The sequence below is a fragment of the Falco punctatus genome (genome assembly GCF_963210335.1).
Source record: "Falco punctatus genome assembly, chromosome: 17".
NCBI lineage: Eukaryota > Metazoa > Chordata > Aves > Falconiformes > Falconidae > Falco > Falco punctatus.
This window is the reverse complement of record NC_137597.1, coordinates 8,205,621-8,231,232: the sequence shown is the minus strand read 5'-3', so window position 1 is coordinate 8,231,232 and position 25,612 is coordinate 8,205,621. Positions and strand designations below refer to the sequence as shown.

The following is a 25,612-nucleotide window of genomic DNA, read 5'->3' as shown; positions in this document are numbered from 1 at the left end:
AAACGATACATGCTTACATTTAAGAAAAATAGGGTATTTACTAAAAAATGCTTGCATTTCTATTTTACAGATAAATACATTCCTAGAACTTAACCAAGTTACATAATATATTCATGTCATTGTTAAGGAAGAAGCCTCCAAGATGATTATTCAACCTACTAAGTAACAGTATCCAAAAAGAAAATGACATGTATTTATAGAATTTAACAAAATGCAGCCACTTACATGTATCTGGCATAAAAACTATGCTAAAACCTTCCCCCCACACTCCCCAGGGAAGGGGAGACTGAAAATTGCCTCACTTCTAAAGTACTTGCACCCTATACTGTAAATATTTTGTAATATAAATGGCTTAAAAATACTGAAAATCAAGTTCTGAAAAGTAAGTTTCCTCAGTGGGACCTGAGTATAAGTTTTCAAAACTCAAGCAATGTTTTTTCCCCTTGCAATCTTCAAACACTGTCACTGCTTGACTCACCCTTAAAAAAGAACCCTTCAAAAACAGTTAAAACTTCAAATGCCAGTCAATCATTTCCCTATTCGCAAATAAGATTCTGTTTAGAAGCTGTAATATTTTGGGGTGTTATTTAGCAAAGATGTCAAAATATGTGTTGTTGAACACAGAACAAGGCTACTATTTATGGACTTCTGAACAAATATTATACTTTGAAGACCCTTCACTAACTTGGTTTGAAACCGATCAATCCAGTAACCAGGAAAAACACTTTAATATTATTGTGCCATGTCTTCTGTACAAGTCCAACAGGAATGGAAAAACCTCTATAACACGGGCAGGGTTATAGTGTCCTGTTAAAACTTCTGTTACAGAAAAGGAATGACAGGGTACATGGCACCTTTGTAAGTAGTACAGCATGTTCACGCTAGAGTTTATTGAAGACCAAGAGAAAAATCCCTCACAATGAAGCTGTCATGTCAATAAAAAACCAGAGTGTAGTCTAAGCCTAAAGGGAAAACCTTGGTTATGAAATATAGGCATAGATTTTATACTTACATGGATTACACTACCAGTCCTGATCCCAAATCAGCAGCTTCTGCTCCAAATGAAAACATGGCCTGCAAGGCGCTAAAGTTCTGCTGCTGACTAGTAACAGGGTAAAATTATCATGATCCGGTTTCCTACACATCTATAACCAATTACATTTTAACATAGCAGAGAGAACTCTTACTTTTTGCTTCTACAAAGTCAGCAATCTTATTTTTTGCTTCCTGCAGCTGAGTCTTGATGTCTCTTATTATATCATCTTTTTCATCACTCTGTATGGTAAGAGCTGAAATCTAGCAAAATTAAAATAATACCATAATGAAGTCTAGAAAAAAGGACAGATTCTCATTTTCATTTGTGCACCCTGTATGATTAGCATATATACTGCTGTCATCCGTGTTACATAAGATAGTCAGTCTTAGCCAAATATTGATCATGTCATATTACTCTGGGTGAAAAAGCTCTTCGGTTCAAAACCAAAATATGAATACCAGTAGACTAAAGATACTGGAACATCGCCAAGATAGCAGAATCTGACTTAAATGTAGCTCCTGCTGATGCCCAGGAACACTCCTTCCCCTATTGCAATGTCACATCTATCCTCAGAAAAACAAACTCTTGACCTTCCCAGATACAGATGGATGCTCAGCTTCTCAGAGTCCTGCTTACAAACTAAAAACTATTATGACAACTAATTTCTTCAACTTAATCAGTCTTCCATCACAGCTACCTCATCACCACTACAAAAAAACTACTCTCATCTCAGATTCTTAAACTCTTTTACCAGCCTGTGGCCCAATACGCATTACAATCCTTTTTCCCACCTTCCTTATTACCAGATATGAACTATACCTTTCTTACCTATGACAAGTGATGACTGCTTTCCTAATTCTATGCATCTGCACAAGCCACTTTATAAAGGCATATGCACAGAAAACAGAAAGAGTACTCATTGTTTACATGGTCCTTTTAAATCTTATCACCAAGATCTCCCTTTGCCACAATACACTAGTCTACTTCACATTTTACTCCAAAGAAGTAACACGGAAGGAACACCCCATCAAAAGGTCATTTGCAATATCAATTTCCATCCTTCCAAAATAAAAATATTTCACAACCAACCAAGTGTTTTTAAAATAATTATTTCCATTCATTGCCATGACAGCAAAATTCAAACATTAAAGAAACCAAAAGATTTGTTTCAAAAATAAAGGTGTACATAGTAGATTGTAAAACTGAGCAAACCTGCTTTTCCTTCATACTGACTTCCAGTTTGCATTCTTTTTCAAACTTATCCACTTTTTCTGCTTCTTCTTTCACTTTGGAGATACAATAATATCCGTAGTTAATATACTAGCTAAAACATACTTCAAGTTAAATACAATGTCCAGTTCAAGATTGCTTATAATTATACAGCTGAACAATTTGTTTCCTAAAGAGTAATTTATGAGGTCACGTTAGAAACTATTTTCTAATCAGACAAAATAATTTTTTTACATCAGCTTTCCACAGAATTAGTCCGCTATTCCATGTATCACTTAATAGTTTGTTATAAGAAACTAACAGAAATGCACATGTAAAAATTAAACAGGCACGTAGTAGTGTAAATAAAGCTGATAATTAAAATTTCTGTAGCTATACACTAGTGCATTACCATTTAAATAAACAAACTACATAAGTAGTGATCTCTAGACTGTACTTCACAGTCAAAACTTATTTGAGTGACTTTGAAAAATAAAGTTCCAAATCTGATCCAATGGAAAAACCAAAGGGCTCAGGCATTTAATAGCTGGCAGCATGAATAAAAGGGGATCTAACAACTGTCACAGCATTCACCACTCTAGCAATTTGTATCTTTCTGGCCTGAAACTGCACGCAATAAATCTATGATTAAGCCTGCAGCATAAACACAACAGAATTCTCACATTTGAAACACATTTCCAATCTAGTGTTCTCTGCTTGTACACGAAGCTCTTCAAATGCCATTATCATTCTCTAAAAATAAAATTCAATACATATGTTCATACAAAACTAAGTACTTTCAGTAATGAACAACTATGTTTATGATTTGCAAACAAACACTATTACAAGCTCATTTATATTTGTAGAAGAAATGTTGTTAAAAACAAAATTCAGAGCACAAACATATTTTGAGTTAACAATGTTATAATTATACAGAGCTGGTAGTTTAAGAATTTCTGTACTCAAGATCTAAACAATTTCAAGGATGAAATATTTTTACCGGTCCATGTTTGTACATCCCTAACACAATGGGGGAGTTGTTGTGCCTTTCTTAGTTGCTACAACAACCTATAGTTAATATTTAACCATTACACCTTGTACTCTCTGACTCTGCTTATCTGTTTTATCACTTCCTAACAACAATGCCTTACATTTCTCTGTTACAAATATACTAAACTCTTATCTTCCACACTGGAATAATTAGTAACAAAAATATGATGAACTAATTTATTTGGCAAGACTGCACTTCTTTAACAAAAAAAATGCAAACCCCCTCTTTAAGTTAAGGCATATTCACACCTTATGCTTTCTATTCCACACAAAATCACCAGTTTCAGTACTGAGCTTTCTTGTTCTGTGTCACACTCAAAACTGAAATTAATTTTGTTTGTTCATCTTTATTTTATATTGCACTTTACATTAAATAAAGCTATCTAATAGAACAACCCTAATATACCTGACCCCAAAACCTGACTGAACACAGCCCTATGCAACCTGCTATAGCTGGTCCTGCTTTTAGCAGGGGAAGTTCACCAGATGTTCTCCAGAGGATGCTTCCAACATCAGCCGTTCTGTGAAATCACCAGATTGGTGAAACAGAGTACAAAAAGAAGACAGAAGTTATGGCTGCCACCTGACACTAAGCAGGTCATACATATCACACAGATCCCACGGATCTACATCCCAAACACTGTTGCATTTTATCTAATTAATGCTCTATACAATACAAAAATAAAGGGACTGAAAACCTGACTTCCTGCATCACACATGACGGTTCTAATTGTTTTATCAGAGAATGTTCTTCATACAACCAGTATCTCAACATATACACATAACTCAGATAGCTCAACATATCCATATAACTGGGATCACATCTGAGCCTTTCACAAGCTACATCACTTACTTCAATGTTGTTATTAAGTTCCACATATACTTGTCTTGTTTCTTCTCTTTCATGTTCATCTATCAAAGTAAGAATAAGTACCATAAAGTTTTCCTTTTGAAAAAGAATGCCAGTTGTCCAAGCCATTATGCTTAAACAGCATAATGAACTGAAAAAGGAATTATAGGCCTTTTCTTATTTAAAAAAAATCATTATGAAGCAGGATGCCAAAAGTTACATCATCTGAAGAAAATGTATATTCCATTGGAACATCAAGCAAGCTCAGCTTTTCAAATTTTCTCCCAAACCTTACTTTTTCTGTGAATAGTACGATTCTACATCAACTTATGTACCTATATTAATTTTGACATTATTAATATTGTTGAATACTATAGTGCTTCAAAAACTGCAACAGGTTTAGCACCGAATTTCTTCCCATAATCAGATACCCAAGACCACAGAGCTGTCATTACAGAATTGTAATACTCTTATCTCATTCTTTTTCTTTCTTTTTTTTTTAATTGATATTATTTTCCCCTAAGAAAACAGTAAGAAACACAGCTATCAAATAAGTACAGTACATCTATACACAGGTGTTTGTAGAAGCAAGGCTAAAAAGAAACAGACATTCTTAAGTATCTGGGATCAATTCTGCAAAATTTTAAAGATTGTAATAACAACTCTGAATTTCATACAATAAAATCCAAAGGCAAAAACGTATTTTAAAATCTCAAGAATTTAAACTTTGTTAAGTTATGCAGCTATCTTGGCTTGGTCAATTTAGTAAGAAGAATGCTAGTTACTCATGGGGTCTTGGGATTTGGACCTTTTTCCTCCATGAATCCATAACTGCTCTAAATAGGATAACAACAACTCTGGAAATTTGTTATAGTGCTAGGAAAGGTAACTAGAGTAGATTCTACTGCCTAAACACAGACATGAACTGCCACCTTCTATGTCATAATATACTCAAGGTATCTGGATGGGACTGAAAAACATCAATGGACTGACAAGACTTCCTGAGACCTACACTCGCTCTGGAGTGGCTGCTAGTGGCTAATCGGGGTTGCTTACACTACCTTAAACTTCAATCAGTGTTTAGACATCTAAATAGCTCCCAAGGTTTGTAACCTTCCAGGAAACTATCCACTGACTTCAGAAACCCTCTAGATTTAGCTTTTCAAAACAGACAACTATTAGACTTATGGCTTCACATCTAATTTCACGCTGATGCAGACACACATACAGTTTATCTCAACCAGAGAACATACTTGGAACACAATGATAGCTTTTCCTTCGTGAATTTAGAGAAATCTAGAAGTACATTTACTCTCATAAATCAATTTAAATAGCGTTTACATTTGGTGGACTTCTCTGTGAAGTGAGTACAGGTTTCCTTGAGCAGATTACACAGATGCCTTGAAGCGTTGTTTCTAAAAGAGGAAACAATACCGTAATAGGTGGTCACAGGAATGCATGGTACTTTGCATACCTAAGTAGTAACAATGTAAATGGCCTGATGACCTTTACAATTTAACAGCTGTATCTAACTTCCCATACTAATACAGTTCTCAGCGCAAAATGTAATTATTTTCACAAAATATTTGACTGTATTACTTACTCTTTTAAGAGATCTTTATTTTCATTTATCTCATCTTCCAGTTTTAAACTTAGTTTTTCATTTTCAAACTAGTTTAATAGGGAACAAATACAAAAACACATTGTTATTGAAAAACACACTAGAAATACAGTTTCACTTCTCAAATCTCACTTGAGAAAGTAATTTTCTGCATCAGAAGACAGAAATCCATTTTACCTGCTATTATATGCCATCTTTTGTTACAGTTTGCATGAAAGACATAATAATAAACAATAATTTACCAGCAACCAAAATGCTTACAGCATTTGTTGTACACACAGTGTTGTACACACAATCGCATACTACAGGTGTGCACCCCTTCTCAGAATAACCATCTTCTCAAGGCAAAAGTCAAAACATTCAAAGATGACTCAGGTTACAAAAGCCAACACAAACAACAAACAGCAACAAAAAAAGACCAATACATTTTTAAAAATATGTGTTTCAGCCACAAAGCTGTCCATCACTATCAGCGAGATAAGAAACTGGGAAAACAGAGTGCACTACTTCCACTATGTGTTGAATACAGAAATATGCATGAGCCTACTTTACACATACCAGGAGGATGAAAACTTACTCAGTCTTAAACAGGTTTCTGCAAACCCACAGTATGATGTCACGTAAATAATGCAAAGATAGAAGTGCATTGTTAAAAAGAGGAAAACCATTCTTAGAAAACAAAATGTTACTTTTTCCTTTAAAAGCAGTAGAGCCATAGGTCATTGGTATCTAGCCAAATGGCTTCTTTGAAGTCATCACATTAATAGTTCAAAATTTCTTTAACCTCTGCAACATTCTTTAATATTTAGTTGTATGAATAATATTCTCATACTAAATCAGGAAGAACTTCCTCTTTACTTTACATATTCATTGTATATTGTACAATACTGGCCTGCAACTCCTGAATGGCTTTACGCTGTGCTTCAATAATCTTTCTGTTTTCTTGCAGTTTTCTTTCTTTCTGCTTCAGTTCTGATTCTACAGTTTGTTTCCACTGCTTGATCTTCTCAGCCTCTTTGTAGAGTTTTGAATACAATTCATTCATTGTTGCTATATTCTATTAAAACAGGTTCCACAATTTAATCTCAAATGCTATTTAATTAGTAATGTTGTAGATACATATTTATCTCTTAGACATATCACAAGAGTAATTTTTTTCCACAGATGGTGACACAAGCTTATATACAATCAGGAATCAAAGTTTAAGTCTTCATGCATTCGCTGTGTATGTATTACAGAACAAGTAAGAGACACAAACGTGAGTGAAAAATACCCCCACTACCTTCAGATATAGGGACATCACTAAACAGATAGTCTTAAAGATATGGCTAACTGCACTCCACCAGAAGTCAATACAAGGTTCTTCACACCACTGCCCTCCTTACTCTGACAGATACTGCTGAGTTAAGTAAAACCAGCTTCAGAGATCTTGTCCAAGACTACCTGCGATAGTTCTTGCAGTTGTCTTACACAAAGGAGGAAGAAAAACCAACTAACCTTGTGCTCCTAGAAGACCTTTAAAGCACTGTACAAGCAGCGCTTGATCAGTGGTTTAGGCAGGTAAGAGTAGGACAGTAGGCCACAGGGCAGTTCTGCAGTTTGTTTTAGGTATGATGTCACCTAATGCTATCCTTGTTTTGGCTGCATCATATTATTACAATCCTGCCTGTACTTTAGTATCTGCCAGGCCTAAAAGTTTAACCCTCAGGGATACGAAAATCAAGAAATATGTTCCATTTGTTGCAGCAAACAGCATTTCACATCTGGGAAGCACAGGAAGCTACCACAAAAAAAAAAAAAATTAGCTTTACCGAGTTCTACTAAAGCAGAAAAATGTTGGTAAAAACACCATGAGAAGAATCAAATGCTTGAGGAAATCACTGTACCAAATTCATTGTTTTATAGATACAATAAAGCCAGACAAGGCAAAGAATGCTCTGACTTCAATCCTTCTGCCTTGCAACAGACTATTCAGAACCAATCCCACAAAGATATTTTAAGTTCCTAAATCTTATTCTGATCAAAACTCCCAGACTTCCCAGGTACTTTAAAAAAACTAAACAAAAAACAACACAACAAAACAACAGCTTGGAAATCGCCTTAATATTGAAAGGCATGTTCACTGAGTAACAAATACCTCTTCTAAATGATTCAGCTTTAAAACAGGACAGAAAATTATCATTCCCCTTTGACTACTTCCTTTGGCCCTGAAGTATCTACTGAGTACTGCTTTAGGCACTGTTTTGGGAACAAATTAAGAGGCCCTAAAAAAATTAAGATATGCGGAGTTTATACTTAGCTGACCTCTTCATCTGCCTCAGAGCAAAGTTTGACTTGCTGTGAAATCGCATCTGAAATATGAAGAGATTTTGATCAATGCCTTTCTAAAAAATAACAGTGGAACTGTATTTAACAGTGTTACAACTACAAAACTGTTAAGCTACTCATGAAAAATGTCAACAACACTAAAAAAAATGTAAAGAATATGCAAGGTAAATGCTTATTTCAGTCTTACCTGAATTAGTGATCTCACCCCGGTTTGGTATGCTCGTTGTTACAAATGGCAAATTAAAATCATCATCTGGGCATTTGTTAAAACCCTGCACAAATTTAAAAATTAGTTTCCTATTTGTAAGTAAGGAATAGAAAACCCAGAAAAAAATGTACATCTAATGTGAAAATAAATTTTTCCATTAATAAATCAACGACCTACAATTTTCAAAGCCCAGGGTATTGGTAATGGCTTTGGAATTTCCTTGCTTCTTACTTCACAGTGGCTTTGCAAACTGCTGGTCTTCTGTACTTTGATTTATAGACTACACTGTGGCCAAAGTGGAAGCTTTTGATGACAAGAACTTACTAGCTATTGCATGCCTGTACACAGCTGCATAGTTAAAGATTCATTAAGCAAAATGATTTCTTTCAAGTCCAGTACTTGGTATTTATTTTTTGCTTTACTCCCAAGAGTACTTCTAAAACATATCTGATTATGTCTCAGTGTGAAAATTTCATTTTACAAGGTGTTTTAGAATTCACAGGGATTTGTCTTGTACAAGTGTACTTCCTCTCCTATCAGAATATCACATCTGAATCCAAACATACTTTGTAAGGAGCCTCAACATGAAAACTATCTTGTTGAATTCACATAACTCAGTGCATAGCGACACAATATTTTCACTGCACACTTCATCTGGTGGGACCAACAAATCAATGCCAATAAGGTGTCCGAGCGGCATGTTTCCCACAGACAGTTCTGAGTTACCCATACCCAACATGTATTCATCATCGGTGGTGTACAGTTAAAATATATAGCAAATGCTCAAAAAGATGATTCTCTTCGGTTTTGACAGAAAAACAAGTAAAAGTCTTTGCAATTAAAGGCGTATGTGTGTTTTCCCCCCCACAACCAGCACCAATCTGAACAGTTTGCAGCAGCAGGAGCTCGGTGCACTGGCACGCAGGTGCTTTCCCGGACAGAGGCTGGGGACTTTGCCCGGAGAACCCCCGGGGTCGCTCCCCACCGGAACCCCCGGACGGGCCCTAGCGCTCTCCCAGCGCCCTCGCCAGCCGCGGTAACACTGCGCAAGGCGGGCAGCAGCACCGCTTTACCTGACAGAGCCCCGTCACCCGAGTACTAGTCTGGGGTTTGACTGCAGACACCTGACCACCGCTCGGGCGCGGCGGCACGAACAATTTAAACGGTTTTTCTTTTTCCATGGCCTCGGAGCAAACGGCAAGCCTCCGACCCAGCACCTCACGACGGGCACGCTAACGCCCCGAGCCGGGCAGCTGCTGAGGGAGGACAAAAAGGCGGGAAGAGAAAGCGCGCGATCCGAGCGGGAGGGGCGGTGGAGCCGGGGCGGGGCGGGGCCCGGGGCGGGGCGGTGTAGAGGGGAGAGCGGTGGCGGCGGCGGCGCCTAGTGCAGGTCCCACATCTCGCAGAGCAGCGAGGTGAGCCGGGGGTCTTTCGTCCGCCATGTCACCAGCACCTCCGCGTGCGTGTGGTTGAGGGTGCGCAGCTCCGTGAGGCGCCCGATAAGGCGGGCGAAGTGCTGGGGGTCCTCAGGGTGATGGATCTTCGAGTACTTGTAGAGGATGCCCAGGAGCGGCTCCTGCAGCTCCTCGACGTGCCGCTTGTTCCTCAGGAGCGGGCGGTCTGCGGGAGAGCGCGGTTAGCGGGGCGGGGGTGCGGCGGGCGCGGCCGCGGCGGACGGCTCGGTGGCGCGGGCGCGGGGCTGGCTGACGCGCCCCACGGCGGGTCGCCGCCCAGGTTACCTGAAAAAAACACGGTTGTTGCTACAAGCAGGGCGTATTCGGTCTCTGTCAGTTTCAGTTCCCCCATGCTTCTGTAGAAGTAAAACAGTGCGGTAATAAACTCCTCGGTTATACCTTAAAAATGAAATAAAATAAGCAGAATGTTACTTCACTGCAGAAACGGGTACCGCTGTTAGAAATAATCTTTGTACTAATCTTTTAAGGCTTCAGGCCTTGATATAGTTAGCAAACTTGTGTAATCTAATTTCTAAAGTAGTAACAACTGTTTTATTGCAGTTGTACCGTGGAGCTTTTGGTACATAAACTCAAGGCTTTGTGCTGGGGTAACAGCACCCCTTGCTTCCCTGGGGCTGTCACGGCGCCTAACAGAGCGGGAGGGGGAGAGAACGAGCAGCAGCCACACGGGCAGTCTTGCTCAGTGTGATCAAGAACAGGGCCAGCAAAGCAAAAGATTCCCAACAGTTTTGGTTCTGAGACCTCCGTTACCTGTGGTGGTAGTGGAAGTTGGACTCTCTTCATTGTGAGACATTTCCATGGAATAAATGTTTTTATCAAGGTTTTGAACATGACAGCATGTCCTATGATCAGAAAGTCTTACATGACCTGGAACAATACAGATGACAGTTCTCAGCCAAGCTTAATGGGACTTAAAATATTTGTCTGCATCTGGTTTGCAGATATGTACCTGAAAATCTGTGAATTTTCTATGTAGGTAGAAAAAATTGTTCTTTTTGATATCCAGCACCAAGTTGACTGGTTGCATGATTGTTGGTCAAAGTCTCTTGTGTTAAACTTGACACAGTATTTAATATGTCATTAATATAGCTGATACTATACATCCACCCCACAATTTGTAGAAACACTTAAAAAGGTTGCTCTTTTTTTTGGAAATAATGGGAGGAAAAGAGAGATCCAATTCTTTCTAATTTTGGTCTTTACTATTCTAAGTACCACTGTGGTTGGATAGGAAATTATTTGAGATTAAGTGAATTAAAATAAATGGAGGTCATTTCAAAATGGCAGAACCTCAGACTGGTGTTGATAGAAAGCTTGTTAGTCAAACTTACTTTCACTTGTTGATGGTTGGCATTCACTAATTCTTTGGTTATATATTTGGGCTGAATGCAAAAACATTGCCTCAACTGTTGATCCTTTTAGCAGCGCGATCTGATCTTCGCTAGCTAAACTTTCAAATCCTGCAGAGAAAGATACATGTTAAGAATCAAGGAAGGCTGTAGCTACATTTAAGCCCCTAACATGTGTTGATAAAATTGAGTTTTTTAAGAAATGCCTTTACTGGAAAGGAGAAGCCATAGTTAATGGATGTATGTACCAAAGGCTATTGGGATCTTTCTTGCTAGTTTGCAGGTTGTAGGGGACACGGGACAGACACAACAGTTGTCAGTGTCCAGTGTTAGAAGATTCACAGGAAGATACAAGTAAAAATTTTGGGACTAAGCAAGACTTTATTGAAAATTACTTCCTAATACTTGAATTATATCACATAGCCTAATACCTTATAAATTTGCTACATTGCTTAGTGACTGTGAGCATATTCCTTATTAATCGATACCTGATCTTTTTAACAATTGTGTTCATCTTTTGACAAACTCATTATCTACACTTATAATTCAAGAGCAAAAGAACTTCATTAATTATTTTCTTAATCCTGATCAAAGCAGGATATGTAACATAATGGGAACAAACAGTTCATTCATTCTTTCAGATCTGTTCCACAGTAGTGCTCAATTACATCACATATCAGCTTTAGACATGTTGATTGACTTTTGTCAATACATTTTACAATTTAATGAAAAAAATATCACCCTCTCTGTCAAATGTTATTTTCTCAGCTTTACATTGAAATGCAGTGAATTTAATTGCATGTTCCTTTGTTTTTTATTAAAGGAAAATATGAATAGGAGCACCTGGTTAGTCCCTTCTGTGCTGCCTTTTCCTTTGAAGGAACATCTGGGTTTTTTTCTCTGATGATGACAATAAATCGCAAACTGAACTGGTTTTCAGAGAATGTGTTGAAATAGTAATCCACTCAAGATGGTATTTTGAAGTCCATGTACTTTCAGAAAATGTCTCCACTCCATGTCAGAAATGGAAAAGAAACGTACTCATAGCAAGCTTTTGAAGTGAATGCTTCTAACTTGTCCTCGTGACAAGTAAATGGTAACCCTGATTGTTAGAGTTGGGAGAAAAAATAGTTGAATGGGAGTTTTCTTAAAGCCTGTATTTTTCTCAGACTCATGCCATCAGTATGGTTTCTGCCTTGGACGGAGGGGAGGTGACACTATTCTGTAATACTTCCCAAAGGAAGAAACTTACCTGGCAGTCTTTTTGTGAAATCCACTAACACTTGTACATGGACAACTGCTGTCTCAGAGAGACGGAGAAAACTTTCCTCAGGACTTACAGTTTCTTGTAGCTGCATGAAAGAGCGTTTAGACATCTGATATAACCAAGATACAGTACTTAGGACAATAATAACTTAGCAATGCAGGCTGGTTGTTCTGTATACGTACAAACTTCTTTGCTTCCTCGAGGGGAATTGTGTATTTTTGGTGTGCTGCTACAATGTGGTCAAGAAGCTGATGTTCCCCTGGAGTAAGTTCCATCTTCTCTGGGATCTATTAAAAAGATAAACCAATCAAGTGACAATGACTTGGGGCAAAATGAAATTATAAAAAGAGATATATTAAATAGAAAAATATCCCACTTTTCCAGATCTTGTTGTAGATGATACATGCTTGCTATTCAGTCCCTCATCTTCCAGTTTTATGTCACAAAGAAAACTGCTCTTCTGTTTGAAATTCTTCCTGAGTCGCTTTGACTTGCACTGTACTTCAGTCAGCAAACCTGTGAGGCATGGAAGTGTGTATCAATATGTACATATTCAAATAATTACAATTTAAAACCATAATTTTTACTGTTATTGATAACACGAGTCTTGCACCACAGGAGCTGTCACCTGTAAGGAACTATGCTTCCTTGAGGATATGGCAATGTGTTATTCATTAGCGAGTTAGGTTCAGTATCTGCCAAAGACCTGAGTGTTTGCGGTTCTCTTACGTTATCTCTTGCTTGTGGCTCTGTGACATACAAGCACGAGAATTTTTCATGAAAGACTGTTGTGCAAAATCCACCCCCCACCCGCCCAACAAAAAAGCGCGTGATATGCTTGCTGCTGTCCTGTCAAGGTTCAAGATGTTTAGCAGTCTCTTGATAGTACTTCCTTTTTTTTTCTTGTGAAGTCTTTGAACAGCAGTCCTCTTAACTTCAGGAAATACTTCCCAAGCATTGGTGGTTTCTGCGGATGAAGACGCTACAGGTGCTATGGACTCCAAAGCTAAATTTTCCTACAGCTAAATGAAGTTTAGACCAATACCATTTAGCTCTAATGAGGAGAAGGGATTGACTTTGGAAGAGGTTTTATCCAAGTTGATCAGCAAAGTAGCCAGCATGGAAGGAGCACTTACATTCTGCTAGCATTCCCACAGCTTTACACTTCTTCAGGCGACATTCCTGACACTTCCTCCGCATGTACATGTCCATTTCACAGTGACCACCATTCTTGCATCGATACACTGCATTTTTGGTTATGCTACGTCGAAAGAAGCCTATAGACAAGGATCAGGTTATGACTGAAGAAATCTAAGGCACTGTATCTCATAACAATTTGAAGAATCAGAGTGTCTTTTGGGTTTTTTTGTTAGACTGGTTTTTTTTTACAATGGAAATACTACCTTGATTTTAAATTTGATTATTAACAGCATAGTTACGGCTTGTCCTTTCTGACTAATATTAATCACTGTTTTCCTTACCTGACCAAAACAGCTGCCATATAGCAAGTCAAAATGTAAATAGAAATTATTACTTGTGTTTATTTAATTTTAATAAGTATAATTAAAAACACTGAAGTAAATCTATAATAAATGCACATGAGAAAATCAGCACCTGCTTAAACAGACACTATCCTAGTGAATAATCAATGCAGAAATGAGATGCATGAAATGCTCATATTAAATACACACTGTGAAAGTATTTCTTCAAAAAATGTTATAAAAATGTGAATCTGGAGTAAGCATGTTAGATAAAGGGTTCCAAAATCCTCTGTAGCAATGTCAGCTTAAAAAATCATGACATCTGCTTAAACTGCTGACATGGAACATTTTGTTGAGCACTGTGGGGCACTGTGGGTATAGACCCAGATCAGCCTGTTCTCTTACCTTTACAGCCTTCACAGGTAAGTGCGTTGTAGTGATAGCCTGACGCCTTGTCACCACACACAACACACAGCTCCTCCTGTCCCTTCAGTCTCAGAGAAGAGTGGTTTAATCTGGGCCGCTTTAACCCTTGGTATCCACCATCATCATTGTGGGGAGCCACAAAGGAGGGTTTGCTTAATTCACAGCTGCTGGTGGTGCACTGCCCGTCGCTGTAGGGAGAGTCCAGGCCGTACGTGCCGTACTGGGGCTGGGAGGGCTGTGGCTGTAACACTGGAGGAGGGATCTGAACAGCCGAGTACTGGCAGTAAGGCGCAGTCTGGTAATCGGTGTCTTGCAGCTGATAGTTGATGTGCTCCGGTAAAACGTCTAGGTACAGAAGAAATTGAAATAACAACCTGAAGAATATCTCGACATCGGGTACTTGAAAGTTTTAACATGTTTTAGAGATTAAATATTTAATCACAAATATTAGAGGAATGCATTTTCAGAAGGGCAGCCTGACACATTCTTCTTACATGTAATGTTTTCAGGTTAAAAACCTGTAATGTTTTTAAGTAAAATCTTAGGTGTAAAAAAAAATGTCTTGTGACAGTTTGGGCAATGTCATGTGGGTGCCACTTGATTCTTGTTTGCATGTAATTGTCTGTCACTTGCCAACTGATGATGACACCTTTAGATTTTGCACTCAAAGGTAATTTTTATTAGTTGTCCACATTACAGAAGTATATTTTCCTGTAAGTGAATTTGTTGATGAGTGAGGTTTTTGTTACTGGTACATATTTCAGGCATAGTTTTGAAAATACTGCACAGCAAAAGTCTGAAAAAGATGGTGCAGAAATTATATATGGAGTGGTAAAATTACTGTGACAGTTATTCAGTAGAACAAAAAGCAGAGGCTTGCTTTATTTAGTATTTTTCCACATTGATCCTTTATGAAATTTTATTTTAGCAAAATGTAGGTACAGAATTAATGAAGAGAGCTTGTTCGTGCCTTTCTGTCTGTAGAGTTTTAATTTTATCCAGCCCCCCTTATATGTACACACAGCTGTACTGAAGAAAGCTTGTGCAACATGCATCGTGTTTCATTCTTCCTTTGGGATTGTTCAAATCTCTGTAAAAACAAATTTTGTTTTTTTAAGCAGTTTGGAGGTCTTTTGCTCTTTAATGGAATTTGGGTCCTGCTTTTACTCTTCCAGAATCAGATTAGTTATTGCAATTACAGGTACATAAGATACAGAATAACCATTATCTATTTATAACATATCTGGAATACTGTAATAAAACCTGTGTCTTCTTCATGCAAGTCAAAGGGAGACAGCACCATTCATGTTTGTATGAAATGATCAGTCAGTGTAATCACATCGTTTACAAAATCTGCATGAGCACATTCTAATATATTTCAATACACTTTCCATATTGGCTTGATAGTCAAATGTGTAGCTTCTAAAAGCTTGTGAAGATAAGCTAAAATGAAGAAAATAATGGGAATTCCCACAGGTGTTCATTTTACTATACTGCTTTTTCATAATATGAAAATTTCACTTTACTCACCGTAATACTGTATGGGCTCAGGAAGACAATACCCATCAGGTACAGTGACAAATGTATTTGCCATGTTCTGCTCCCAATTGCACCGTTTCATGCAGTTTGCTCTGTGATAGACTTTCAAGAAGGCAACCTAGAGAAATGGAGCAGTATGAAAAGCATCATGTGAGAAAGATTTGCTGGCTAGATTTAGCTACAGAGCTAAAACCAGAAGACTTCAGAATATGGAACAGTCTGCAGATCTGAATAAAATCAGAGGTATGTGCAAAGTCACATAGTACTCTCAGTGAGGTTGCAAAACATTTGATTGTCCTAGTAGTACAGATTCAGGATAGAGTCCATTCCTAAATTTTCAGCTTATATTTAAAACTGTTTTGCTCTGGATTTTACACAAAACCATGTGGGGGAATGAAACTAATTGTTGGTAAATTCTGTAATTCAGGAAGCAATTAAATGGAGCTTCACTGGATAGAAAAAAAACTTGCTTTCAGAATGAGTTAGGGCATTTGCACTAAGCTAGATGTGGCAGATGTTCTGTTTCGGCACAAAGATGGTCTTTTAGTGAATTTGCTTCATTCACTTTTTATGCAATTTTGAATCAAGTAAATATAGGAAAATAACCTGGAAAGGCCAGTAAAGAATATTTCTTCTTCTCCATTTACTCTTTTATGCAGTAATAGTCAGCTTTGCCTCTCTTAAGTATAGCCCAATTTACATTTAAGAGCTTGCATTCCTTTAAGAGTACAAAGCATCCTGTGAAGACCAAAAAAATCAATCTCATATAGGATGTATTACCCTCTGGAGAGTTACCCTGTCCTTGATTATTGAAGGAACCTGGGCTTCTGGCTGGATGCTTTGATGTTCACCGTAATAAAGTGTACTGAGAGCTCACAGTGGCAGAGTAGGTGCAGAATAGCTATTGTGCTTTGAGTTCAAAACTTGCCTTATTTTTCAGTAATTTGACTTTATGGAGAGGTTCTGGAAAATTGTGTTCTAAAAATTCCTAAAAGAGTTTTATAAAAAAAAAAAAAGCATGTCTATGTGGACACTAGCATGAGCTGGGTTTGAGTTTAGGTATGTGTATAGACAATCTCTGGTGTGGCTTAGCAATTGAGAGGTAATGGAGCAGCCATTAGAGAAGTAAGTAGGAAATACTTTTCTTGCCCCTTTGTCCCTCTGCATGCGTGGAATGCCACTGGTTAAAAGTATGTTGTATCTGATGCCCATTGAGCAAGGTCTTTACAAGACAATTCGCCAGTGAACAACTATTCATAGGCCTGAGCAGAAGGGAAGGACAGAAAAGATGAAAAAGGCAAGTAAGTATTTGGAAAGTATAGCAAATCAGCAATGTGTGTAACAGGATTCTCTGTATGTGCCTCTTGCAGAAATCACAGCAAATTAGATTTACAGATCTTCCTTGAAAGACTCTCATGTTGGGTTTTGTGCAATACCTATACCTAGCTACAGCTGAGCAAATGAATATATAATTTCAGGGAATGTGAACTAAAGTAATGTCTTGAAAGACATACATCCTTTCCTCGCTAACTGGATGTGTCTTTGAAACCAAACACTTTCTCTTCATGTTGTCAGCAGAAGGTGAAAAGATGCAGTGAGGCTGGAATGCTCGGGTTTTTTTGTTATCTCTGCTAGTAAATATTTGTTTGAGAGAGAAATGACTCATGAGGTCCTTATCAGCTAGATCAATTTGGCCTGGGCAAAGTCTACATTTTTCCTTAAAAATGTGGTTTTGCTGAAGAAATGTGTTTCTGGATTCCAGCAGTTTCTTCAAATAAAAATAATAAAAGAATAGTAGCTAAAATAAAATTGCACTGATCCAGTCTGATAAAAATATTATATTGGGAGTATGAAGCACGTATTACCAAATGCAAGGTGGTCGGTTGATTAAACATTCTACATCTTGGAAGCAGACTTTCATTTGGCAAAGTTTCCTCAACTTTGGTATTGTGAGAATGGATTTGAGGATTTAGCCCTTCTTACTGATTTCTACGGCAAATAAAAGTTATCAGTTGCAACCACAGAATTCCCAGTTTAGAATGAGACTTTGCAAATTGAAACTCTTAAGTTAAGAGAATGTTATAACAGTATGAATAGTAAATCCAGTGTTTATTTGAGAAATGCTGTAGTGTCTTGAAATGAGACTTAACGGTCATACCTGTGCATGAATGTTAACAGTTTCATTTTCTAACAATTGAGAATTTAGCATTAACAAGCTTGTTCTGATATAAAATAGAACTGGGCTTTTAAAAAAAATTTACGAAGAACAGAATAAAATATGTAAGGAACTTAATTTTTCTAGGACAGGAAGGTTTTGATTATTGATAAGATTGACTGCCTCACCCTTTAGATGTGAGTCAGTCAGCAGCAGGGAAGCCTGCTCCAGACTTTAGGAGTCATTGAAATTTCATGATGCATTACATGCTGGTCTCTCAAAAGTTCAGTAGCCATGCCTGATCTCTCACACCTCATGAGAGTGAACCATGACATTTCTTCAGCCCATACATACATCCATTAACCCTTTGCCATGCAGGCAAGTGCATTCTGCATGCACACAAAGCTTAGCTACACACTGTAAAGCTGTGGAATCCTTACAGAATGTAGCATTCACGCCCAATCATAATTTTCAAAACATAATAACTTGGACAAAGTTGAAATAAGATTGGAGTAAGAGCTTTGGGTGTTTGGGATAGTTGTAGTCATGCCATTTCCAAACCAAAATACTCTGTGCCTGTGTTTTTCTCTTCTCTGTGTACTTAAAATATACCCTTACATTTTGTGTATGTGTGCTTTAAAATGGAAGCAAAAGAAAGAAATACAGTCCCAGAGATGATGGATAAAGGTCTTTAGCCTAAAAAGTTGAAATAACTGAAAAGGAAATTCATTTTTTTAGTAACTTGTTTCATAGAATCACAAACTGTAACACAGTTAGGATGAAAGTCTTCAGTCCTTAGACAGACAAACTGACCTGAAAGAAGATGTCATCTGCGCAAAGGCACATGCTGTTCCCTGCTTCTCCTTCTTGGTTATTTCAGAGGTGCTAATTCTGCTGGGTATTTTCACGTGTGAAATCCTAATCATTGCAGGGGAGGGGGGTGTTTGTTGGTTTTTAATTTTAAAAGCCCCTACAAGCAGGAGGTTTTGATTATTTTTTCCCCCCCCCCCAGAAGATGTGACCTAGACTGGAGGCTGCTTAAGCGCGTTGGAAAATGTTGCACTTTTACAGGCTTGGTTTTACAGTAATCAGTCTTTTGAACTAATAACGTTCAATATAAACTGAAATGTATGTTGATTCAAGGGGTTGGTTATCCATCTAATACAGAAATTCATCAATCTTAAAGTTATTAGTCCTAACTAAAACACTTCCCAGTTTATCAAAGATGTAAGCTATTAATGGGGAAAAAAAGTGCCATTAACTGATAAAAGTAACGTACAGTCACAAACCAGTCACTTAAGAGAATATATGTATTCAGACTAGAGCACTGTACATCTATTGTTATTTATGGTGAAATATGTTGTTTTTATCATTTTTATTGCTATCAAAATATAAAGTAACATATCATCAACTTATCAAATTTATTAAGATGCAAAACATACTTCTTGTAGAAGAGGCTTCAGGGAGCTCTTTAAGAGCTATGTATTGGCAGTACTTTAACTGCTATCGTAAATATTTTGACAGTTGAGTCATAGGGAAATTTCTTGTTTACAGGGAATTTTAGGAACTCAATCTGAAGGTCTTCAAGTTTTTTTCACCTTGTGGCATATTAATGATCACGCAGTGGAATGAGATGGCACATTTCAATCTCAGCATTAATTGCTGTACTTCTTTTGCTTCTGGGAAACATAGCTTAATTTTTTAATTTGTGGCATTTAAACCAAAAACTGAAAAAAAAAATGTAACAGAACACAGTTGGTGGCAACTATGTCCAATGCTAGGTGATACATTGAGTTTCACTCAAGCAATTCAGTAACCACTGATACTGTAATTAAAGAACGTTTTTGCAGGGGGAGTTGTAGGATTGCTTGATTGATCCTATGCACATTGTTAAGGTTTTACCTGTTTCTCAGTTTTAATGTGCCAAGAAGCTCCACCAAAGCTGCTGTTTGAAGAAATACCACTTTTGTTCTCATTACGTGCATTCCTTCCTTGTCATATAATAACCATAAAAAGAATTGGCTTATTTCACGAATGGACTGTGTTGCAATTATCTTGAATTGTTACCCCATAAATTATTAATTCAAAGGTATAATTTTTATACATTGTAAAATAAGGGGTTAGAGATTGCTCAAAACTTACAGGTTTCCAGGTACTTCGGGGAAGGGAAACAAATAATTGAATTTTAAAATCATTTTACTTCACTCTGTATGTCAAATGAGGTACTGTTGGAACAAATTCTTGGCAGTAGGATAGCAAATTTAAAAGTGCATGTTTTCTATTTTCATTTAGACAGCCATTTAAAGAGAAAGAAAAAAAAAGGAAAAAGAAGAAAAAAGCCCAATGCCTAAAATATTTTCACATGGCAAATTGATTTATGGCTAGAGCAACAATTTATAATTCCAGAGCATTAAGAGAAGTAAAATACTTACGGTAGTTCCAGAGAGTTTCTTGCTTCCAGAGTTGAGTCTGCTGGGCTGTAGCGCTGATCCTAGCTCTCAGTCCAGCTGGAGCAAACTGGGCCTTTTCCCTATTTATCAGTTTCTGTGCATACACTAGGCTCCAGACACTCAGCAGAGCAATGCTACAGCTCTGAGACACAAACTTCCCACACAGCCTTTTCTGGGGTCGAAGCAAGGGCAGCTGCAAGTCCACATAAATCAAATAATAACTGGGTCATCAGGGACAGAGGCCATGGGGACCCTCACGTCACTGTTTCCCAGAGTTCTCCCTGTCTGATTACTAAATATTCTGCTTTCTTGGTAGAATTTAAAATTCTCCTATTTTGGTTGCTTAACATCGACATGTCTGAGTGTTAATGGATAATGTTCATTTCCTGGGTGGAGAAAATATTGCAGTAGTATTATTTGGACACAAGAATTGAATTTGGAAGCACTTCATTAGGCCACTGTCTCCAAACACAAAACACTTACCTTGTTCTCCCTGTTCTGACTTACCTGTGCTGATGCAGCGTATGCAGGGCCATGTGTGCCCCCAAAACAGACAATGATTGTTAGCCACTTTTGTTGCTGCTAATTTTGCAACATTTCATTTTTAAAACGCCAAGTATTTTCATTATTAATAATGTCATTAAAAATTGAAGTTTAAATAATTTCATAGATAGAAGATGCAATGGTTTGGACAGGGCATTTTCTTGCTAGCTATCGAGTCATTACACTTGCTTCCTAACATGATGCGCAGCAGGTTGCAAACACACTAACTCCAGGAGGAGGTCGCTTTTCTTCTGTGTAAGAGCAATTTACTTCAGGAAAAAACTGGTTCTGTTGTGTACTTCATGGCATTAGATTGCAAAAGGAAGAAACAATTTCCTGTTGCTTATCTTACTGCAAAGTCACTTAAAATAGTCTTTAGGGACAATAGGTTTTCAGGGATCTGTGGCACAATACGCAGCAAACTGACATGACCCTTCAAAGGAGAGTCATATTTGTGTTCCATAGACTCCAGACAAGACCATGCTACTTATTTCCATGTAATCTGGCACCATTTAGGAATCTGTTAGTCTTTGGAGGTGGAATGGTTGAGTCTGGCTTTCAAGAACAAAAAAGATTAACTCAGATGTTTTTTGAGCATCTTATGGGACCTTTTGAGCTTTCAAATGTTCTGCATTGATAATGTGTGGTGACAGAGGGCTGAAATACATAGATTATGCAGTAGAGACAAAGGTAATGATCTTGTAAATTTAATTATGTTCAGCATTTGTTTTTCTGGTAAAGCAGCCTTATACAGCAACTTACTAAGATGTCAAAAAAACTTGAGTGGTAAAAATGAAGAATTTACAGTTCTTGGAACTAAGATTTGTTTTCATAGCAGTATCTCTTTCTCACATACCTTTGGCTTTTTCATCCAGCTTTGCAGCCTTTCTCATGAAAGATGGAAAAAACAGCAGAGGTTTGTGAAATACTGTCTTTAGCTTTTACATAGTACTGACTTTTTTTAGTACTCTTTCTGATAGAAGATACTGTACTGGTAAGCTGTTCAGACATACCTATGGGACGTGGGTATTTAAAGCCTATTTTCGGGAAACTTAAGTCTGAGGCCCAGGTTTTTAGAAGATATCTAATCCCCATTCTGTTAAGTGTTATAAAACTTACTGGTTTCAGAGCAAATTCAATTTCTAAAGTAAGTGTAGAAGAACCTAAAACTTAGTTGTTGTAGAAATTAACTGCAGTGCCACGTTAAGTATTATTAGCCCATGGTCATTAACTTCAACCTACATGCTACTTTCATAGCTGTGGTAATAAAACTGTTTTACATAGTCATCCAGTAATTCAGACCAAGTGACTAGTCCATGTTAAATATATGTATTTACATTATTTTAACAGATCACTTCTATTCAAAGCTTAATGTGACAATAAAAATGGGAGACCTGAGAGCCCACTAAATCACAAGCGCTGCAAAGAAGAGGAAAATAAACCGTGCTTGTAAAGAACTCAGAAATAAAGAGCTTATTTAGGAGTAAGGAAGATTTAAATTAGATACTAAAGAAAGCAATTACAGTGGTAAAAATAGCACTGGAATAAGTTGCCCATACAATCTTCATCACTGGATGTTTTGAAGATCAGTTGGGCAACCTATAGAACTTACAAATTGTTCTCTCTGAGTTATTTTCATGGTATGAAGGAGGAGAAAGGAATTTTGAGATCTCTTCCAGCTCTGTTTTCTGTTATTTTTCCTTACATATGTCAATTTTGTAGAACACTGTTAGTGTCTGATCAGTATCATGCCTAGTGCCATTTTAATGGGCAAAAGAAATAATCATATACTTCAAGCGTGGTTTACTAGAGGTTAGTAAACACAGCATTACTCATAGACACGGCCTGAAAATACTAGCTGAACAAGCTCATGTCATGAGCCAAAATCTAGAAGTGCCACTGAAGTGGACAATGAGGGGCATGCATGTTCTCTATAGAAAATGATCAGATCTGATGATGTCCGTCTGACCTGAACACCTTGTGTTGCAGAGGTTTTGCAGCCTCATTTTAATCATTCGTGTAAACTGTGAGCTTCCCTGCAATCTGAGCTACACAGAATGTCTGCCTTTACGCAGTTAGGTCTAAGAATCTGATGAGTGATGAAACTGCAGATAAAGAAAGCTTTCCTAGGTCGATACTGGCTAAGAGAATTCATTTTCGAGCTAGCAGAATTCTTTATTCATCTGAACTAGAAATTCTAGATCTCTGTAACTTGCTTGGTGTCCGAATAGTTAAAGGAAATCCTATATACTCCAGCTGGATCTTCTCTACATAACTGACCCTTTGGCTTGATCTGGTATTGGATTGTTTACGTAACTTCGGTAATTAACCACTATCAGCCTCATTAATGAAACATAAACCACCTCTTCTGCTCATTTATAAAGCATTTGTCAAACAAAACTTAAACAAAGGGCAGAATCTCAGTGAAGTAACAGTCCTTCAAAAGCTACTGAGACTCTGACTACAAGTCATTTGTTGTTGTTTTTCAGTAAAAATGAAGCAGAAGTGATGGCATTGTCTATTGCTTTTGGCTAACTTTTCACAACAACATCTGAGATCTGTCACATGAGGGCAATGATGCCTGGACAACTATTTCAGCCATTTCAGTACAAAATACTGATGTTCCAGCTCATTACTGTAAATCACTAAATGATGAAAGCAAGAGTCAAATACTAAACAACTGGGAACCTTTGGAAAACTAGTTGCTAATTACAGTAATCAGTGTTATATGTAAGTTAAAGGTTATACTGAAATACAGATTATTTCATTGTTGTATTAAGTCTCTCCTGTTAGTAAACTGTTCTGAACAACATTAAAGTTGAGTATTAACAATACAGTTTATGTATTAAAATTAATTAACTTACTCTTTACCTGTTTTTGGTTTAAAGAAATAAAATGTTTTATAGGCATAAAATGCACTGGCAGACAAATACATCCCAAAAATTTACCATTTGTTAAAGCACTAATGAAAAAAAGGCAATCTTTCTGTTCACCCTCTCTGGATTTATTAATCTTCAAAAAGTGCAGTGGTTCTGGCACTGTTTGGATTTTCTGCATGGCATGGGTGAATCTAAGCCCCAGGTGAGAAATGGCACAAAGCCTCATGACTAATATTTTTGTATGTTGGTGTTATCTTGCACTCGTGGCTGTCAACAGAGAAAGATTTAATTTGAATAGAATGCAAATCTGTTGGACAGGGTGGTTTCCATTGTTGGATCACAGGTTCCAAGACAGCATGGGGTCCAGAAGCTACAGCAGTATAGGGAGTTGTCTCTTGTTTTATTCAGCACATTCACCAATAATTTGGATGCAAAAGTTGAGGACAGGCAAAGGAAGCTTGTGTGGGAATGGTACCAAACTGTCTGTAGGCATCAGTTAGAGGAGGGTTGCAATGAACAGAAGTGGCATGGGATTGCCTGTCAAAGGTAACTTGGCTTACTTTATGTTGTTATTCACCTAAAAGGTAATTAATCTAGAATTTTGAGAAATGTGCTTGTTTTGATGTCATTGTTTGCCTATTTTGCCTGCAGCAGAGAGAGAAACTTGGCTGGTTCACTTGAAACTTAAGAATGTGAGTGTAGTAGGTCAGGGACTGTCTTCTTCTGTGTACATATATGGCCTCTGCTGAATAGGGCCCCTGCCAGACTGAAGTACTTAAAATCCGATGTAATACTACCACCAATAAAACAAAACATTAAAAAGATGCTAATTTATACTACAAGTTCATGCAGTACTTCCCCCCTTCTGTAGGTTTTGAGCATGTTGCTCAGTTTTGTAGCTTCAGGCCACAAGGTTTGTGTGTCATTTTCTTTGAGCACTGGTTTGCAAAACTTTTGTCTTCCCTACATGTAGCTTTTTAGAGCAGTACAGTTATTTGCAGAAATTAAAGAGAAATAGTCTTTACAGAGCAAAACTGTACGTTTCAGCAGAGGAATGAGAGTGAGATGAGTCAGCGAAGTTTCATTGGGCAGCACTTTTCAACCTGAATTTATGGAGTGTTCAAATATGAAATTATTCAACTCTTCCCCCAAAAGGGGTGACAGGGGATCTATACAGGGAACAGCCCCCATTTAGCATTGCAGAGCATCTGTTCATTCAGCTGGTTTAGTGTTAGAGCTAATGAATACTCTTCTGTTTTGCATCAGATGTATCAGACATCATCATAGTCAAATTAGAAAAGTAGTAACTCAGGAGAAGATGACAGTTCTCATTTAAGTTCTTAAATGCTTTCATGGGGTGAAATAATGGGAGATCATATCAGACCAGAGAGGGAAACCCAATTTTTGGTCTTTTTTAAAGACTTACTTTTTTTCTTAATCATGAAGTTGTTGGTTAGTTTCACTATGCATTTTCTTACAGGCTTTTCACAAATCTTGAAGAGCTAAACACTTATGTTCAATTTTAATGCAAGAGCCAAACTGCTTTAAGCTTACTTGAAAATCTCAAGACAGCCTTCAAAATGTTCCCATTTCTTCCATGCATTCTCTTGAGGTTGGTATGCAGGGCAATCCCACTACCTTAAGGCAGAATAGGTATGAATAAGCCCATCCATTCAACCTTGACAAAATATATGGTATCCTTACATATCCATCCTTCAATAACCTGTGCCAAATGTATGTGTTTCT

At 37.5% G+C, this 25,612-nt stretch overlaps 2 protein-coding genes across 2 annotated transcripts in view; both read right to left on the bottom strand.

The window, feature by feature from the left end:
* SYCP1 (synaptonemal complex protein 1) overlaps positions 1-9,494 on the bottom strand; it is a 24,960-nt gene extending 15,466 nt beyond the window's left edge. The window contains exons 1-10 of the mRNA XM_080367901.1: positions 9,376-9,494; positions 8,282-8,366; positions 8,071-8,117; positions 6,659-6,823; positions 5,749-5,816; positions 5,487-5,560; positions 4,149-4,207; positions 2,929-2,998; positions 2,249-2,322; positions 1,188-1,296 (exon numbers count right to left, since the gene is read on the bottom strand). Of these exons, the coding sequence (XP_080224027.1) occupies positions 1,188-1,296; positions 2,249-2,322; positions 2,929-2,998; positions 4,149-4,207; positions 5,487-5,560; positions 5,749-5,816; positions 6,659-6,823; positions 8,071-8,117; positions 8,282-8,366; positions 9,376-9,483 (859 nt within the window). The 5' untranslated portion in view covers positions 9,484-9,494. The remainder of the gene's footprint in view (positions 1-1,187; positions 1,297-2,248; positions 2,323-2,928; positions 2,999-4,148; positions 4,208-5,486; positions 5,561-5,748; positions 5,817-6,658; positions 6,824-8,070; positions 8,118-8,281; positions 8,367-9,375) is intronic.
* Positions 9,487-25,612, bottom strand: LOC308054667 (bile acid receptor-like). The gene is made up of 11 exons (XM_080367843.1): positions 20,427-25,612; positions 15,831-15,957; positions 14,280-14,645; positions 13,530-13,670; positions 12,770-12,909; positions 12,576-12,680; positions 12,379-12,478; positions 11,109-11,237; positions 10,528-10,644; positions 10,042-10,155; positions 9,487-9,922 (listed from the first exon to the last, which is right to left on the bottom strand). Exons 2-11 carry the CDS (start codon positions 15,919-15,921, stop codon positions 9,684-9,686), a joined length of 1,542 nt encoding a protein of 513 aa, XP_080223969.1. The 5' UTR covers positions 15,922-15,957; positions 20,427-25,612; the 3' UTR covers positions 9,487-9,683.

What these genes read in the sequence shown, in the direction of transcription:
- LOC308054667 (XM_080367843.1), bottom strand. Translation starts at nt 15,921, where the DNA reads ATGAAACGGTGCAATTGGGAGCAGAACATGGCAAATACATTTGTCACT. An exon ending in CCAACCATCAACAAGTGAAA is followed by an intron (nt 10,645 to 11,108) that starts GTAAGTTTGACT and finishes GTATTGTTCCAG; the next exon opens with GTCATGTAAGACTTTCTGAT. An exon ending in AACAACCGTGTTTTTTTCAG is followed by an intron (nt 9,923 to 10,041) that starts GTAACCTGGGCG and finishes GCTCTCCCGCAG; the next exon opens with ACCGCCCGCTCCTGAGGAAC.